Here is a 15,935-nt window from a genome sequence, read left to right as displayed (position 1 = left end):
CAGCATTCATTTGGTGTTAGCCGGGAATTGAACTCCATGCTCTGCAAAAGCAGCACCATTCTTTCTTTCCCACCACTGCTGGGAATTGCAATCTCTCTTCCCCGTGTGCTGCCACTGCTGCCATTATCACCAGCATGCCTGCTAATGGCTTCCCTCTTGCACATCCTGCAGCCATTCCTGATGGCAAAGGGTGCTGGTTGCAAAATGTAGATCCACAAATGTTTATTGACTTCCTCTTGGCTCACTCAAGAGGAAGTCTGTGGGTGCTAGAGGGTCAGATTCCAGAAGGATTCATCCCAACCCTAATTTTAGTATAACTAAGCAGTTACCCTATTTCTTGGATACACATCTTAATGCAATGGCAAGATTTGAGAGTCTCAAAGAAGATGAGAACAACACAGTCAGAAGAGGGACTCTTTCACTAGTTTGGTCTCTTAGTGAAGCCACTCAAGGTGCAATAGTCAAAGCTGAGATGCTAAGGTGTTTCTGCCCTCTTCAGGAGTCTGAATGAGCCACATCAGCAGAAGAGAATGGATAGCTTTAATGGTATAGTGCATTTAATGGTATGAAGGATAGCACATTTTGGAGAGTATACATTGATAGGGCCACCATAAGTCAGAAATGTGTTTACAGCACATTAACAGCAACAAATAGCTACCGCATTCTAAAATCCATCTTAATCAGTGTTAGAGTCAAAGCCTTTCTGTCAGTTGAAAATTCATACATTTAATATTTGGAATGGTATTGTCAGTAGTTATTCATTTGCTTCCAACTTGCTGTTGATGTTCAGTTTTACATATAAAGTTGATGACTGTAAAGAGAGTTATCAATACACAACTCTACGCACAGATATAAAATAGCACAACTCTATGCTAAGCACCATGCTCTGGGATATTAACTAGTTTTTCCCACCTTGATTTTCCCCTCAACTGACAAGACTGGAACTGCTACAATATCTGTGGCATCGAGACAACCATTGAAATGTGGGCAGGGAGAAGGTGTTTTATTCTTTCCATTTTGTGTATTGACACACTGCACCATATGAATGTCATATATATTCTACTAAGATCTTCTTCTTTTTAGCATAAACTCTGTGAATGTCATGTCCTGGAACATCTAGTCACTCAGACTTCATGGAATGTGGATCTTTCCGCCTTGCCTGATTTAAGTGATGATCTCTTGTGGAGGAACATCGCATTTTATTTTGAAGCAGAAAAAAGCTCTGGTACATCATATTAAGTCATTTACAATTATTTATATCCACTTGCCTGGAAGTAACCCATATTCAATGCATGGACTTCTGAGTAAACAAGTATAGGGTTGCACTCTAGACCAAAGGTTTTCCTAGTATAAAGCATTCCTTTTCTGAAGGTGCAAAATATTGATAAAAATGGGCAAAGTGTACAGACCGTCCTTATCTAAGAGGCTTCCTTTTTATGTATCCCACTGAATACAATGTCAATGGCAATTGACAGCATTGTAGGCCAATATACAAGATCCTTGTTCTTTGTGGTCTCTGTGGCTCACACATAGGGGTTTTGTACCTGCACATAAATATCCCTTGATGGTTTGGAAATTCATTGTGGGTGAGTTCAGTGGTCTTCTCACTGGGAGAGAATAGCAACCAGTTCAAGGTACTTGCTGTTGCCAAAGCCCTGAGGGCACTTGAACCCTGCATCAGGGAATAGTCTGTCCACATTGCCACAGAAAATACCTCTGTTGTCTTCTGCATAAACCAAGAGGGAGAGATGAGATCCCTTCTCCAACTTGCTCTGAATTTCTGGATTGTTGCTTGTGTATTCACACTTTTGGTATCTCTGTATACCTTGCAGACATGTCCAGCAGTCTTGCTGACTCACTCAGCAGGTCAGAAACCTCCCCTCAAGAGTGAGAACTCTCCACAGCAGTTACACAGAAACTTTTTGACATCAGATGCAGGCCAGATGCTAACATCTTTGCTATCGTTCTTAATATAAAATGCCATTTATTTTGCAGCCATGCTGGCCACAACCCAGAATGTCTGGGAGGCACTTTCTGACCACCTTCCTCTCTCAGTCTACCTGCCAAAAGGAGGTCAAAATTTATTCTCTGGGAGTCAGAAGGGCACTTCTTCTTTTACATCCATAGGGCATTTTTCCTTTTGGAAATCTACTTGACTTTTCCTTCTCAGGCCAACACAAGAGTGGCTGTTGTCTCCACAATGCTTTACAAAATGGGTCATTCAACCCATCAACTTTTAGCCAATTGACTGGCATGCCTTCCAATCCTCCTGCAAGCAAGTGGTCACTTTATCAGAGCCACAGTATCCTCTGCAGCTTTTTTCAGAGGAACCTCACTTTTCCAGTTGTACAGCGCAGTTATTTTAGTACAATCACTGCACTGTTGCTTTAGTTCAATCATTTTAGTTCAATTACTTATGTTGATCAAACTCTACACCTGGATGTCAGAACTCATCTCAGAATGGCTTTTGGTAGGGTGACTTTTTCTTCATTTGTGACCTGGTATCTCTCTTCTCCAGGAAATCTGCTTTTCAGTCGCTTACTGATAGGAGTAACAGAAACCACAAAGAAAAAGGACTCCTGGTTTATCTGTGGTTTTTCATGTGGTCATCTGTGAACTCACAGAACCCCCTGTCCTCCCTGCTTTGATGCCTGCCCTTCTGTATTCCTTTGCTGAAGAAGACAAAGGCCAGGGAGGAAGCTGTACCTGGAGTGTGTGCAGAGGAGGTGGATGGGGCTACTGTTTAAAACTATGTTCTAGAATATTCCAAATGACTGTTCTGCACAGTTGTTGTATCCAGTGCTTTTTTTGTCATAGAACGCACCAGAACAGAGTTCTGGCACCATTTTTCGATGGATTTCCCAAGTTTTATTTTTATTTATTTATTTATTAAAACATTTTTATGCCGCCCCATTCGCCGAAGTTTTAAAAGTAACTTTTGAAAATTTGATGTTTGGTCCATGTGGATTTGAATCACCCTGTCGAGCGTAGCAGGTCGGCGGCAAAATCATTAAAACGGTGCATGCGGGCTGCTTGTGTGTCGAGTCCGATGCATGTATACTTCGTCCGCACTGGTTGTGATGGTGCTGCTCGGCTTGTGCTTGGTCGTGTGGTTGCATGCGGAGTGCTTACTTTGGGTGGCGACCATTGTTTCGTTACACAACTGACGTGTGTGGGTGTGTGTACAGTGATTGACTATGTGCAAAAGGTAAATAATTTATTTTAAAAAAATGTGAATTGAAAATCTTTTTTTAATTTTTATTGTAAAAGTGTGACCCCAAATTTAAAAATTTAAAAAAATTACTAATTACTTCTCAACCACTGGTCCTGCTAATAAAAAGGCCAGAATATTAACAGATACAATGACAGAACACATAGATACTAACAGCAGGGAAAGGAGTCGAGAAGCTTTGTCGGATGAGAATTGGACAAAACTTTGGAATTTACTATGAACATTTGCCTTAAATACAATAAATTAAATTCATGTTAAGAATTGACTATATAATTTTTTAAATAAAAGATTAACAAGATGTGAGTTCCAGCACCTTTTTTCTTACCAAAAAAAGCACTGGTTGTATCTATATGTGCAACTCAAGATGACCACTCAAAGAGCCACAGTTACAGGTAAATAATCTGTCCTCTTTCATAAAACTTGTTCTTTAGAGAGTGAAGAGTATAGAAAGTTTATATTGGGGCAGATTGGACATCATGATAAAGGGAGTTCAAATACTTCCTTCTCTTTCCAGTTTGGATGCATGGGAGGAGATGGGAAGTTTCATTTCTATTTTTGATGAACTGCATTTTAGTGCTAAGTGTTAACTCTATAAACTCTGGTTAATCTTAACTATATATTTTTAGGGATTGATTTGGATATAGGAGCAATAATGAAAAGAGATTATGAGCTTCTGTGGTCACTTATCACAGCTCTGTCTGAAACATGTAATATTGGAACGTCATTTCCTCTACGAACAGCATCCAATTCTTTTCTTGAAAAAAAATGTTCACCTACCACAGGTAACAACATCCAAGGCTATGTTAGCATATAAATTCTGTTTAATAGTATTTTATGTAGAACAGCTTACTGGTAAGACATAATAGAATTTCATGTAATCAAAATATGTTTTATAAAATACAGTATTGTATACAATACAATACTATACAAGCATGACAAGTTCTAAAAATCTCCCACTGTCTTAAAGACAAATCCTGCCAACATTTTCTTATACCTTGTAAATATGTTGAAATTTTATTTATACTGCTTTTATTTCTAAACAATCCTTCTTTTTTTCTCTGGTAAAGCCAATGCATCAAAGATGACATTTCTTAATCCTGGACTTATACCAATCAAGAATGCTGTAGTGGATGAATTTGCTGGGGATATTTTAACTGGTCTGCCATTTTTAAAAAGGTATGTAACTTTAAAAAAAGTATTGAGTTTTAAGAATGTTTATATGGTCATATTATTGTTCAAAATAGCTTCATGATGTCAAAACAAGGCTTCCCAGTGCTAGCCAAAGTAGAAGGTGGGAGCAGCCATTGGGAAAAAGATTTCATATAGCTTTTAGCTGGAGAGAATTAACTGCACTGATGCTTAGGTTGGAAGAATTTGGGGAAGTGTTGTCATAGTTGGCTCCCCAGGATCCCACAGCTTTTAGGCCACTCTCAGCGGGTCCCCAAATCGGCCACAGCAGAAGATAGTTCCAGAGGCCTCAAGGAGGTTTCCTCTCTACTGGCAGAGGGGGAGATCTGCAGCAATGAACACCATCTCACCCAGTGTTTCAAGAAGCATAGGACGGGCACCATAGGGATGCTTTGACACTTCAAGTTTAAACACAACAGGTCTGAGTGTGCCCTGCCAAGATGACTATATTTTGTGGGCTTATTGTGATGAAATGACATTTTGCAAGACTGAGCCTGACATTGCAGTCTTCTCCTGTGGTTTTTCCAGTGAAGACTTAGCCTCATGTTTGTTGGGCTTAACAGTGCCAACTAGTGCAAATTCTTGGCCCAGGGAGAGGTGAGATGACACTCTGGTGGGATGTTTTCATATCTTGCTCCAACTGATCATATGGGTATGATTTAAGATTTGATATCTGATAACATTTGTAATTGACCTTAGTATATGATTACTGATTTGTGTACTCTGGCCAGGTTGGTGTATGGAAGGAGGTTTTTTTAAAAAAAGCAAATACATCATTTCAAATCATTTAAATCATGTAATTGTCTGTATCATTTTTATTTCAGCAATGATTCTGCAATTACTTCACTTAAGAAACAGAAAGAGTTTGATGAACTTCTGCACTGGCATTCAGGAAGACCCCTTAGTGATGATTATGACAGAACAAAAGAGTTCTATAAGGGTGGTAAGTAAAAATAATAATAAAAAAGAGTTGCTTTAATCAAGTGCCCTGTAGGCTTCAGTACACACATAGTATTAAGTCAACACATGGGTTGCTATTAAGGGACTAGATCTGTAATAAATAGAAATTCAGAAGCTGAAATATAGTCTATTAAATGAATCAATATGTAATGTGCAAAGGAAGAAAAATTTGATGGGCTTAAACAGAATTGGGAAGGGCCCTTTCAGAATCCATCCACCCAGAATCCATTGACTTCCTCACATGGTTGGCCTTGTTCTGCAAAGTGATCAGAGCCAAGAGGAAATCTGTGAGTGCTCACGGACCCCAGTTGTGTAACTGGCAACCTTCCCCTGCAGGAGTGGCTACAGAATGCAGAAAGGGGCAGGCATGCCAGCCACCATTCCCAGGCACCAACCTTCTTCCCCGCTTGCTGCTGCCAGTGGCGGCACCAGCAACCAGGGAAGAATGGCACTGCCTGTGGAGCATGTGGGGCATAATTCATGGTGAGTGGCCTACAAATGCAGGGCACCCTTTCCAGGCACTCAGAGCCTGGGCTGCTGCAAAGCAAAACAGAGTCCTGGAAGCTGAAATCGGGGAATCCAATTGATTTTCCACACAAAATTGATTCCTTGCTCATCTCTAGACACTTTCCAGCAATGTATGTTCTAATATTAGAGAGTCAGCTTTCAGTTAAGTTGATAAGTCCATGCTGAACATTGTTTTAAAGTACCAGTAAAATAGTCATTTAAATAATTGTCCTTTCTAAGCAGGGCCAAGGGACAAACAGATTCCCCTCCCTCAGAGGGAATGCTGCTAAGTTCCCATCTAACTAAGGGCCAAAAGGGAATAAAAAGGGTCTCTGAAGATGAAGGGACTGCCTTGAATAACTCTTGCCACAATGACCCAATGTCACCATTGTGGATATTCTGGTATGGCGGACTCCAGGCTCGCTCAATATCAGCCAAGTTCCTGATAACTAAACCAGGTCTCATAAAAAATGGGAAGTTGTGCACCAAGTCTAGACCGCTCTAGGGACAAAGAGATACTTGCTTTGTGCTGCCAAGGTGGACATAAATGACTTTGTACTTCCTGCATGGGAGTGAGGAATTGGGGAAAATGTGTACAGCTGACCTGGGTGGCCACCAGTCAGGAGAAAATGACATGCAGACTGCAAGTAGCAGGGAGACCATGACTTGGATCCACCAAGAACATTTCACTGAACTAGCTCTTGATTTGGACAGTGACATGCAATTTTAAGAAGGTGAAATATAAAAAGGGAAGTGATGAAATTGCAGCTATATTTATATGACCCCATTAATAGGTTTTGAAGGAGCAAGGAAAGATCCACAACTGTTTATCCTACAACAGAAACAAAAGTTCCTAAGATTTCAACGATTTTATGGGCAATCATTAGAAGGTAACTTGTCAAGAACAATTGTTACTCAGTCAGAACGACCAAAGAAGGCTTATGCAAATGCCAAGAAAAGCAAGAAAATCCAAGTAAGAGCCATGAATAATCTCAGCTGAACATCTGATGTTAATACTACTGCATTGTCTTTGGGTTTTGGTTGGTTAAATTAGGAAATTTAATTATATTATTTGCTTCCTTAATACACAGGTACTAGTCTAGACTTCTCTCTTGACTCAGTATCATTGTGACCACAATTCTCTCAGTACTCTGCTCTTTTCTTCTTACCCTTTTTATCAGGCAGACAGTCCTGAGGCTTAATGGCATGGGGTTGATGAGGCATGGTGAGACCATTTTCTTATGATAAGCTGAATCTGTATTGTGCCTTCTCTAAATTAACATAAAAAATCTGGCCTCTCATTCCAGACCTCTGAGCTTTTCCCAGGCCATTTCCTGTCACTTGCATCACTCTGGCTTCTGAGTGTTACTTATTTCATCCTGCTCAATCCACCAGCTATATACCTAAGGAAGGAATCTTGCACATCTATTAGCCTTGGACTTTGTCTCCTAGAGGCCAATTCTTTGTTGACCTTTGCTAAACAATAGGTGCATGCCTGAAAATAATGGCATTGGCATCCTACCAGTCTTTATTTCAAAGAGCTGAAATAAAGTGAGAACTGTTGGACTGACTTTCTCTCACTCCATTCAATCATAGAAGACAAAAGCAGAAATTATTATTGAAGAGAACCAAAAGAGAAAGAGAACTGAAGAAGAGAAAAAAGAAGAACACAGATGGGGCACTCTTTCAGTGATGATTGAAGCAAGCATCAAAGAGGATATGGCATCTGGTATTCAGCATCTAGAAGAATTTCTGAAAAATTGTCAGAGTGCATCTGTGAAATGTAGTGCAGAAATGGCAGCACTAACCCTTTGCTTTGGTCTGTGGACAGAACACTGCAAGACAGAGGGTATGTGAATACATGAAGTTGCTATTGCAAATTTATGGAGTGTGGAATTCATGAGTTTACTCATCAATGGGAAAGGAAGAGACATGATAGCAATTGCTTTCCTAATATACATTATAGGCTGATGTGAGTTATATATGTAGCCCTCATTCTTCACTTCTAAGCCCATCATCAAATTGCCATTCCACCAATATGCTTGTCTTTCATTATGGCTTGACATTTTAAAAATGTGTAGTTTCTGTGTTTTTAAAAACCAGATCTGCCCTGTAGGATCTACCATATTCATTGGCTAATGAATCCACAGAAATCAGGTGTGGGTGTTGGTGGGAAACAGAGCTTAAATTCAAACAGAACTGATAAACAATTTGTTTTAGGGTCAGCATTTAGGTTTAGAACATTTGAAGACAACAACAGAAACAACAAAGGGTAATGTAGGTACAAGTGCAGGCAACTCCAAGATTTCAGAGGACTACAAGGCCCAAGGGTGAGTGTTTCATCAGTGTACCGTGAACACTGGTGCCTGTCTTGATTCCCCGATCATCCATATTAATATTTTTTTAAATTATCAAAATCCCTCCAGATCCTGGGAAGCTGACATGCTGCAAAAAAAGTGCAAGGCACTTGAACCAATCATATTTCCAAGTATGCCTCTAGACCATGTGTGGAAAAATACTAATCTTTGGTAGCTGGTTTGTTTTGAAACATCCCCAGTTGCCTATGAAATTTTTTAAAAATTCCAACTATGCCCATTGTTGTTGTTAGTTGTGAAGTCGTGTCCGACCCATTGTGACCCCATGAACAACACTTCTCCAGGCCTTCCTGTCCTCCACCATCCCCCGGAGTCCACCCAAGCTCACACCAACTGCTTCAGTGACTCCATCTAGCCACCTCATTCTCTGCCGTCCCCTTCTTCTTTTGCCATCTATTGTTCCCAACATTAGGCTCTTCTCCAGGGAGTCCTTCCTTCTCATTAGGTGGCCAAAGTATTTGAGTTTCATCTTCAGCATCTGGCCTTCTAAGGAGCAGTCAGGGTTGATCTCCTGACTGGTTTGATCACCTTGCGGTCCAAGGGACTCGCAGGAGTCTTCTCCAGCACCACAATTCAAAGGCCTCAATCCTTTGGCACTTAGCCTTCCTTATGGTCCAGCTTTCACAGCCATACATTGCAACTGGGAAAACCATAACCTTGACTGTATGCACTTTTGTTGGCAGGGTGATGTCTCTGCTTTTTAGTATGCTGTCTAGATTTGCCATAGCTTTCCTCCCCAGGAGCAAGCGTCTTTTAATTTCTTGGCTGCAGTCCTCATCTGCTGTGATCTTGGAGCCCAGGAAAATAAAATCTGTCACTACCTCCATTTCTTCCCCATCTATTTGCCAGAAAGTGAGAGGACCAGATGCCATGATCTTAGTTTTCTTAATGTTGAGTTTCAAGCCAACTTTTGCGGACTCCTCCTTCACCCACATCAAGAGGCTCTTTAGTTCCTCCTCACTTTCTTCCATGAGAGTGGTACAATCTGCATATCTGAGGTTGTTGATATTTCTCCCAGCAATCTTAATTCCAACTGGTGATTTATCTAGCCCTGCCTTTCTCATGATGTGCTCTGCATATAAGTTAAATAGGCAGGGCAACAGTATACAGTCTTGCCGAACTCCTTTCTCAATTTTGAACCAATCAGTGGTTCCGTGTCCAGTTCTCACTGCTGCTTCTTGACTTGCATATAGGTTTCTCAAGAGACAAATAAGATGGTCTGGTACTCCCATCTCTTTATAAAAACTTGCCACAATTTGTTGTGATCCACACAATCAAAGGCTTTAGCATAGTCAGTGAAGCAGAAGTAGAAATATTTCTGGAACTCCCTAGCTTTCTCCATGATCCAGCATATATTGTCAATTTGATCTCTAGTTCCTCTCCCTCTTCGAAATCCTGCCTGTACTTCTGGTGGTTCTCGGTCCACATACTGCTGGATCCTAGCTTGCAGGATTTTGAGCATAACTTTGCTAGCATGTGAAATGAGTGCAATGGTGCGGTAGTTTGAACATTCTTTGGCATTGCCCTTCTTTGGGATCAGAATGTAAACTGACCTTTTCCAATCCTGTGGCCACTCTTGAATTTTCCAAATTTGCTGGCATATTGAGTGTAGCACTTTTACTGCATCGTCTTTTAAGATTTTAAACAGCTCAGCTGGAATACTGTCACCTCCACTAGCTTTGTTGTTGCTCAGACTTCCTAAGGCCCATTTGACTTCACATTCCAGGATGTCTGGCTCGAGTTATCAGGGACATTAAGCTCTTTCTTGTATAGTTCTTCTGTGTAATCTTGCCACCTCTTCTTAATTTCTTCTGTCTCTGTTAGGTCCCTACCATTTTGTTCCTTTATCATGCCCATCTTTGCATGAAAGGTTCCCTTCATATCTCCAATTTTCTTGAAGAGATCTCTGGTCCTTCCTATTCTATTGTTTTCTTCTATTTCTTTGCACTGTTCATTTAAGAAGGCATTCTTATTTCTTCTAGCTATTCTCTGGAATTGTGCATTCAATTGGGTGTATGTTTCTCTTTCTCCCTTGCCTTTCGCTTCCCTTCTTTCCTCAGCTATTTGTAAAGCTTCCTCAAACAGCCATTTTTCTTTCTTGCATTTCTTTTTCTTTGGGATGGTTTTTAGTTGCTACCTCTTGTACAATGTTGCAAACCTCTGTCCAAAGTTCTTCAGGCACTCTGTCTATCAGATTTAATTCCATAAATCTATTTGTCACCTGTACTGTATATTCATCAGGGATATGATTTAGGTCATAACTGAGTGGACTAGTGCTTATCCCTACTTTCTTCAATTTAAGCCTAAATTTTGCAATGAGAAGCTCATGATCTGAGCCACAGTCAGCTCCAGGTCTAGTTTTTACTGACTGTATAGAGCTTCTCCATCTTTGACTGCAGAGCACATAGTCAATCTGATTTCTGTGTTGACCGTCTGGTGATGTCCATGTGTAGAGTTGTCTCTTGGGTTGTTGGAAAAGAGTGTTTGCTATGACCATTGTATTCTCTTGAGAAAATTCTACCAGCCTGTGCCCTGCTTCATTTTGTACTCGCCTTTTATTCCGGTTATCTTTTGGCTTCCTACTTTAGCATTCCAATCCCCCATGATGATGCGGACATCATTTTTTCGTGTTAATTCTAGAAGGTGTTGGTAGGCCTTCGTAGAACTGGTCAACTTCAGCCTCTTCAGCACCAGTGGTTGGGGCATAGACTTGGACTATTGTGATGTTGAATGGTTTGCCTTGGATTCGAACTGAGATCATTCTGTCATTTTGGAGATTGTATCCCAGTACTGCTTTTCCTACTCTTTTATTGACTATGAAGGCTACTCCATTTCTTCTGAGGGATTCTTGCACGCAGTAGTATAGCTGATGGTCATCTGAATTAAATTCACCCATTCCTGTCCATTTTAGTTCACTGATTCCTAAGAGGTCGATGTTCAGTCTTGTCATCTCTTGTTTGACCACGTCCAGCTTGCCTTGATTCATGGATCTTACATTCCAGGTTCCTATGTAGCATAGATCTTTGCAGCATAGGACTTTCCTTTCAGCACCAGATACATCTGCAACTGAGTGTCCTTTCGGCTTTGACCCAGTCTCTTCATTCTTTCTGGCGCTACTAGTACTAGCCCTCTGCTCTTCCCCAGTAGCATATTGGACACCTTCCGACCTGAGGAGCTCATCTTCCGGCGTCATATCTTTTTGCCTTTTGGTATTGTCCATGGGGTTTTCATGGCATGGAGTGGGTTGCCAGTTCCTTCTCCAGTGGATCTTCTCTGCTATGATCTGTCCATCTTGGGTGGCCCTGCACAGCATAGCTCATAGCTTCATTGAGCTACGCAAGCCCCTTTGCCAATACAAGGCAGTGATCCATGAAGGAGTCCAACTATGCCCACTAATCTCAAAAGGCTGTGGTCTCCTGTCCTAATGCATGTGACTTCCAGTGGATTCCAAAATAGAACTAATTACTTCCAGTGATGGCCAATTTAAAGCCACCAGCTTGACTATCAAACACACATTGATATTCTTTTATCTTTAAAACTGGCTGCTTGTTGATGCACTTTGTCTAGAGTTGGGCTGGCTTGCAGCAGGACTGTGTGCTTGAGAAGTTTCATGCCATTTCCGGTTGGGCATTATAGGTTATTTATCCTGAGAAAATCCTTACATTCTGTATTATTGATAAATTGAATGGGAAGTTTCTTTGAAATTGCCAATTATTTGTAGATCATCATGACTGCTTTTCTGTGTGCTTCCCACCTCCAGGCAAAACTGACAAGAACTTAAATATAGCAGTTGAAGTCATGAGACGAATCCATTCTTTAATTGTAAAATATGGACATAAGGATCTACTGAAGGAGACTGATTTCCAGCAGATTGACAAATACCTCTGTAGCCTTGGATTTGACAACCTGTCTACTTCTTTACAATATAACAAGGTAGCTGTGTAATTATACATAATGAGGCTGTTAATTAGATGCTAATCTATTGTATCTACCTACTTTCAATTTTAACTCAGTATGGATATCCAAACACTACAGTGCTTCCTTCTTTTTCACTACTTATCCTCTAGGTGGCCCTGTGGTGTAACAGAATATTGAGAATACACAAGTGAAAAGTATTTTCTTTTTCACTCTGTCACATTTTTCCTGCTTCTTCCCCCTCCTCCCCCCAAAAAATTAAAACCTTGTTGAAAATGTTCTTTAGATATAGAAGCAAAACAGGAGGGTTGCGATATTTTCTAAAGAAGGCAGTAACAACCATAAGTTTGAAATGGTCAAGAGCATGATAAATGCCCTGTGTAAAAAAGTCTGAGAGATGTAGAATAAAGCTTTATCTGCAACAGAGCAAATATATGTTTCTGTCACTGCTGTTGAGAAACTTTCTTAAAAATGAGCTGCCTGTTAACAGAATTATGACTGTATGCTAAGTAATTTGATATACTATTCCTACTTATGGACTGTGAAACCCTGGCTCTTCACACACAATTTAGCTGAAATCTCTAAATGCCTGTAGGTTTCAGAAGATGGGAGGAAAGACCTTAAAAGCAAGCATTCAAAATATGCTGTCGGCATGGGGTCTTCCCGGTTTCAGCTGAAGTGTATGGGCCACTATCTCATACGGGAAGAGAGAGAAGATCCTGATCCCAGAGTGAAACATTTTATTCCAGATACATGGCAGGTATTAATGAATTCTCCTATCTTTATAGCAAACTCACTTTAAGAAGTTAGTATAAGGGGGCTGTACATTTTTCTGGGGGGAGGATATGTGATCTATATCTTTTTGTCTGGTTTGATCCTGTTGAGACACAGAAATGTGTTCTGCATTATATGAATATTTGTCTGTGCAACTTTGAAATGTGCATTTTTTTCAAAAACTTATCCAGACAGACCTGTATCTAACAGTGAAAGGTGTGAATTATTCCTGAAAGTTAAATTATATGAATGAGATAACTCTTGATTTGCATTAATGTTGTTGTTTACCTACAGAGAGAACTTCTTGATATTGTGGATAATAAGGAGTCTGCAGTAATTGTTGCTGCTACGTCATCTGGCAAGACATATGCCTCTTACTATTGTATGGAGAAAATCTTGAGCGAGGACAATGAAGGGGTGGTTGTGTATGTTGCTCCTACAAAGGTAGGAAAGAACTTTTGCATTTGTAATCCTATACTCACTTTCCTGGAAGGAGGTCCCATTGACCTCAGTGGGGCTTATCTCTGAGTAGTCAGTAGTCACTGGCAAATGACTTTTTGTTTATTGCATGTCACATCCACAGCTTATGGTGAAAGACATCATTTAGTTTCTGGCTATATAAGGATCAAGCTGTGCAGTTCTTAACTAGAAAGAAGTGGAAAAAAACCCCCAGCTGCTCCAAACTTGGCTTATGCCTCTCTGTTTTTCCTGCATATGAAAATGAGTGCAGAGAAGAGAAAACTGGTTCCTGTTCTCTGATAGCTCACTGCTTTTATACTGTAAACTGATGACATGCAACCAAGTTTTAAATTAAACTGCATATTTTTTTTGAAGATGTCTTGATTTGTTTCTTTATTTCATAGACAATACACATGTATCAGAAGGAATATACTGGCCCAACTGCTTTTGAATTTCCTCATGCATAAATTCTGCCTTTGTTCACATTCCTGTTATAGTTTCTTTTGTTGTTTTTTCTAAATTATTAGGCACTCGTTAATCAAGTGAGTGCGGTCATTTACAATCGATTTAATAAAGTGCTGCCAGCTGGTCTTTCCCTATGTGGTGTTTTTACACGAGACTATCGGCATGATGCTTTGAACAGTCAGGTAAGTTGCATATCACCCACCAAATGCATTGGACTATACCTCCCAGTATCCTCAACCCGAATGGCCATCCTGTTACTAGCAACATTGTTTATTCAAGTAATATATTTCGGACACAGTCCCATGCATGGATAGACAGAAAAAGTTCCTACAACTTTATAATGGCTGGCTTGGGAATGCTAGGAGTTGTAGGTCTTCCAGCTCATGTATACTTCAAGTGGCAAGCCTATGTATACTTACCTGGGAGTATGTTTACTTTTGAATTGTGGTGCTGGAGGAGACTCCTGTGAGTCCCTTGGACTGCAAGGTGATCAAACTGGTCAGTCCTAGAGGAGATCAACCCTGACTGCTCCTTGGAAGGCCAGATAGAGAAAATGAAACTCAAATACTTTGGCCACCTAATGAGAAGGAAGATCTCCCTGGAGAAGAGCCTAATGCTGCGAACAATAGATGGCAAAAGAAGAAGGGGGCGGCAGAGAATGAGGCGGCTAGAGGGAGTCACTGAAGCAGTTGGTGTGAGCTTAAGTGGACTCCGGGGGATGGTGGAGGGCAGGAGGGCCTGGAAGAATGTTGTCCATGGGGTTGCAATGGGTCGGACACGATGTCGCGACTAACAACAACATCTTTACTTCTAATTAACCATGGACAGCTGACAATCAAAGTAATAGTTTTTTAAAGAGGGAAAAAATTTTCCTCTTTTACATTCAGCTGATAAATAAATAGTGGTGTTTTAGCATAGTCCTGTGTCCTGTAATGCTATACTCATAAAACAAGTTTTGTTTTATTCAGGACTTCTTCCTGGAAGTGTATATTATTTCAGCCATTGGGTATAGTCTTATTGGACAGATTGTCAGGATCACAGCCTGAGTGACCCTGCAAATTCCTGCAGAATCAGGAACACCTTTGCAGGTGCTTGCAGGGAACAGCTGAGGGGCAATTATGCAGTGCAGCTGGAGACCCTGGAGACCAACATAAAAGGCTTCCTTGCAATGGTGCTTTTTGTCACAGCAGTACAAGTTGTTTCTGTGACTTTTTGCCCTACCTTCCCAGGATATTCTTTTTTCTTCAGCTCTGCCTTCTGCAAAATATATTTTTGATATTTGACTTCTGGAAGTTTTCTTGGATTGTGTTGTAGCAATCATTTTTGCACCTGTGCCCTGGTGTCATCATACCACTCTTGGTTGCTTGCTGTCCACACCGTAGACCAGTGGTGTCGAACCTATGGTACGTGTGCCACAGTGGGCATGCAGAGCTCTCTCTGTCGGCATGCGAGCCAAGTCGCCCCAGCATTGCCCCAGCAGCCGAGCATCAGATAACAGTGCACATAGGGGCCATGTACATGCTCAAAAAGGAGTAGCAACGCCAGGCGATGACATCACAAGCCACGACTCATTAGCCGTGACACGTCCGAGCTTTTGCGTGGCTGGTCAAGTGCACTGCCAAGGGGGGAGAGAGAGAGAGAGAGATGCTTGGACTGGCTGTGAGGTGTTTTTTCTAAACTAAAACCTCAGTTTTCAGGTTTTATTGCCGTGTTGGCACTTTGTGATCAATAAGTGGGTTTTGGGTTGCAGTTTAGGCACTCGGTCACTAAAAGGTTCTCCATCACTGCCCTAGACCTTACACATATACAGCAGATGAGTTCCTTTGGGAAATGACAGAATCCCTGCTACATAGGGCTAATCTTGAGATATGCCTCCAGCAGGGAATATATGCTGAGATGTGCTTGCATGAATGTCTTGAAGTTATGGCCTGTGTTTTTATAAATATTTATTTCTTTGAAATAAATAAAGATGGCGTATACTCCTTGATCAGTGGAGACTTCTGTCAGTGGAAGGGGTGGGATGTGATGTTTGGAGATTTCCCATTTTTCCGTAGTCCCTG

The 15,935-nt window shown here is 40.9% G+C and overlaps 1 protein-coding gene across 3 annotated transcripts in view; it reads left to right on the top strand.

The window, feature by feature from the left end:
* The window catches only part of DDX60 (DExD/H-box helicase 60), a 60,256-nt gene that overhangs the window by 9,412 nt on the left and 34,909 nt on the right, over positions 1-15,935 (top strand). For 2 of the 3 annotated variants that reach the window (XM_044430704.1, XM_044430702.1), the window contains exons 9-18: positions 1,084-1,225; positions 3,859-4,014; positions 4,300-4,408; positions 5,245-5,363; positions 6,682-6,860; positions 7,484-7,736; positions 12,023-12,195; positions 12,773-12,937; positions 13,246-13,395; positions 13,938-14,057. In XM_044430704.1, coding sequence (XP_044286639.1) covers positions 1,084-1,225; positions 3,859-4,014; positions 4,300-4,408; positions 5,245-5,363; positions 6,682-6,860; positions 7,484-7,736; positions 12,023-12,195; positions 12,773-12,937; positions 13,246-13,395; positions 13,938-14,057 — 1,566 coding nt within the window. The remainder of the gene's footprint in view (positions 1-1,083; positions 1,226-3,858; positions 4,015-4,299; positions 4,409-5,244; positions 5,364-6,681; positions 6,861-7,483; positions 7,737-12,022; positions 12,196-12,772; positions 12,938-13,245; positions 13,396-13,937; positions 14,058-15,935) is intronic. The other variant, XM_044430703.1, reaches the window with a different exon arrangement.

This window comes from Varanus komodoensis, unplaced genomic scaffold, assembly GCF_004798865.1.
Source record: "Varanus komodoensis strain SLA01 unplaced genomic scaffold, ASM479886v1 scaffold21, whole genome shotgun sequence".
NCBI lineage: Eukaryota > Metazoa > Chordata > Lepidosauria > Squamata > Varanidae > Varanus > Varanus komodoensis.
This window is presented reverse-complemented; position numbering and strand designations above follow the sequence as displayed.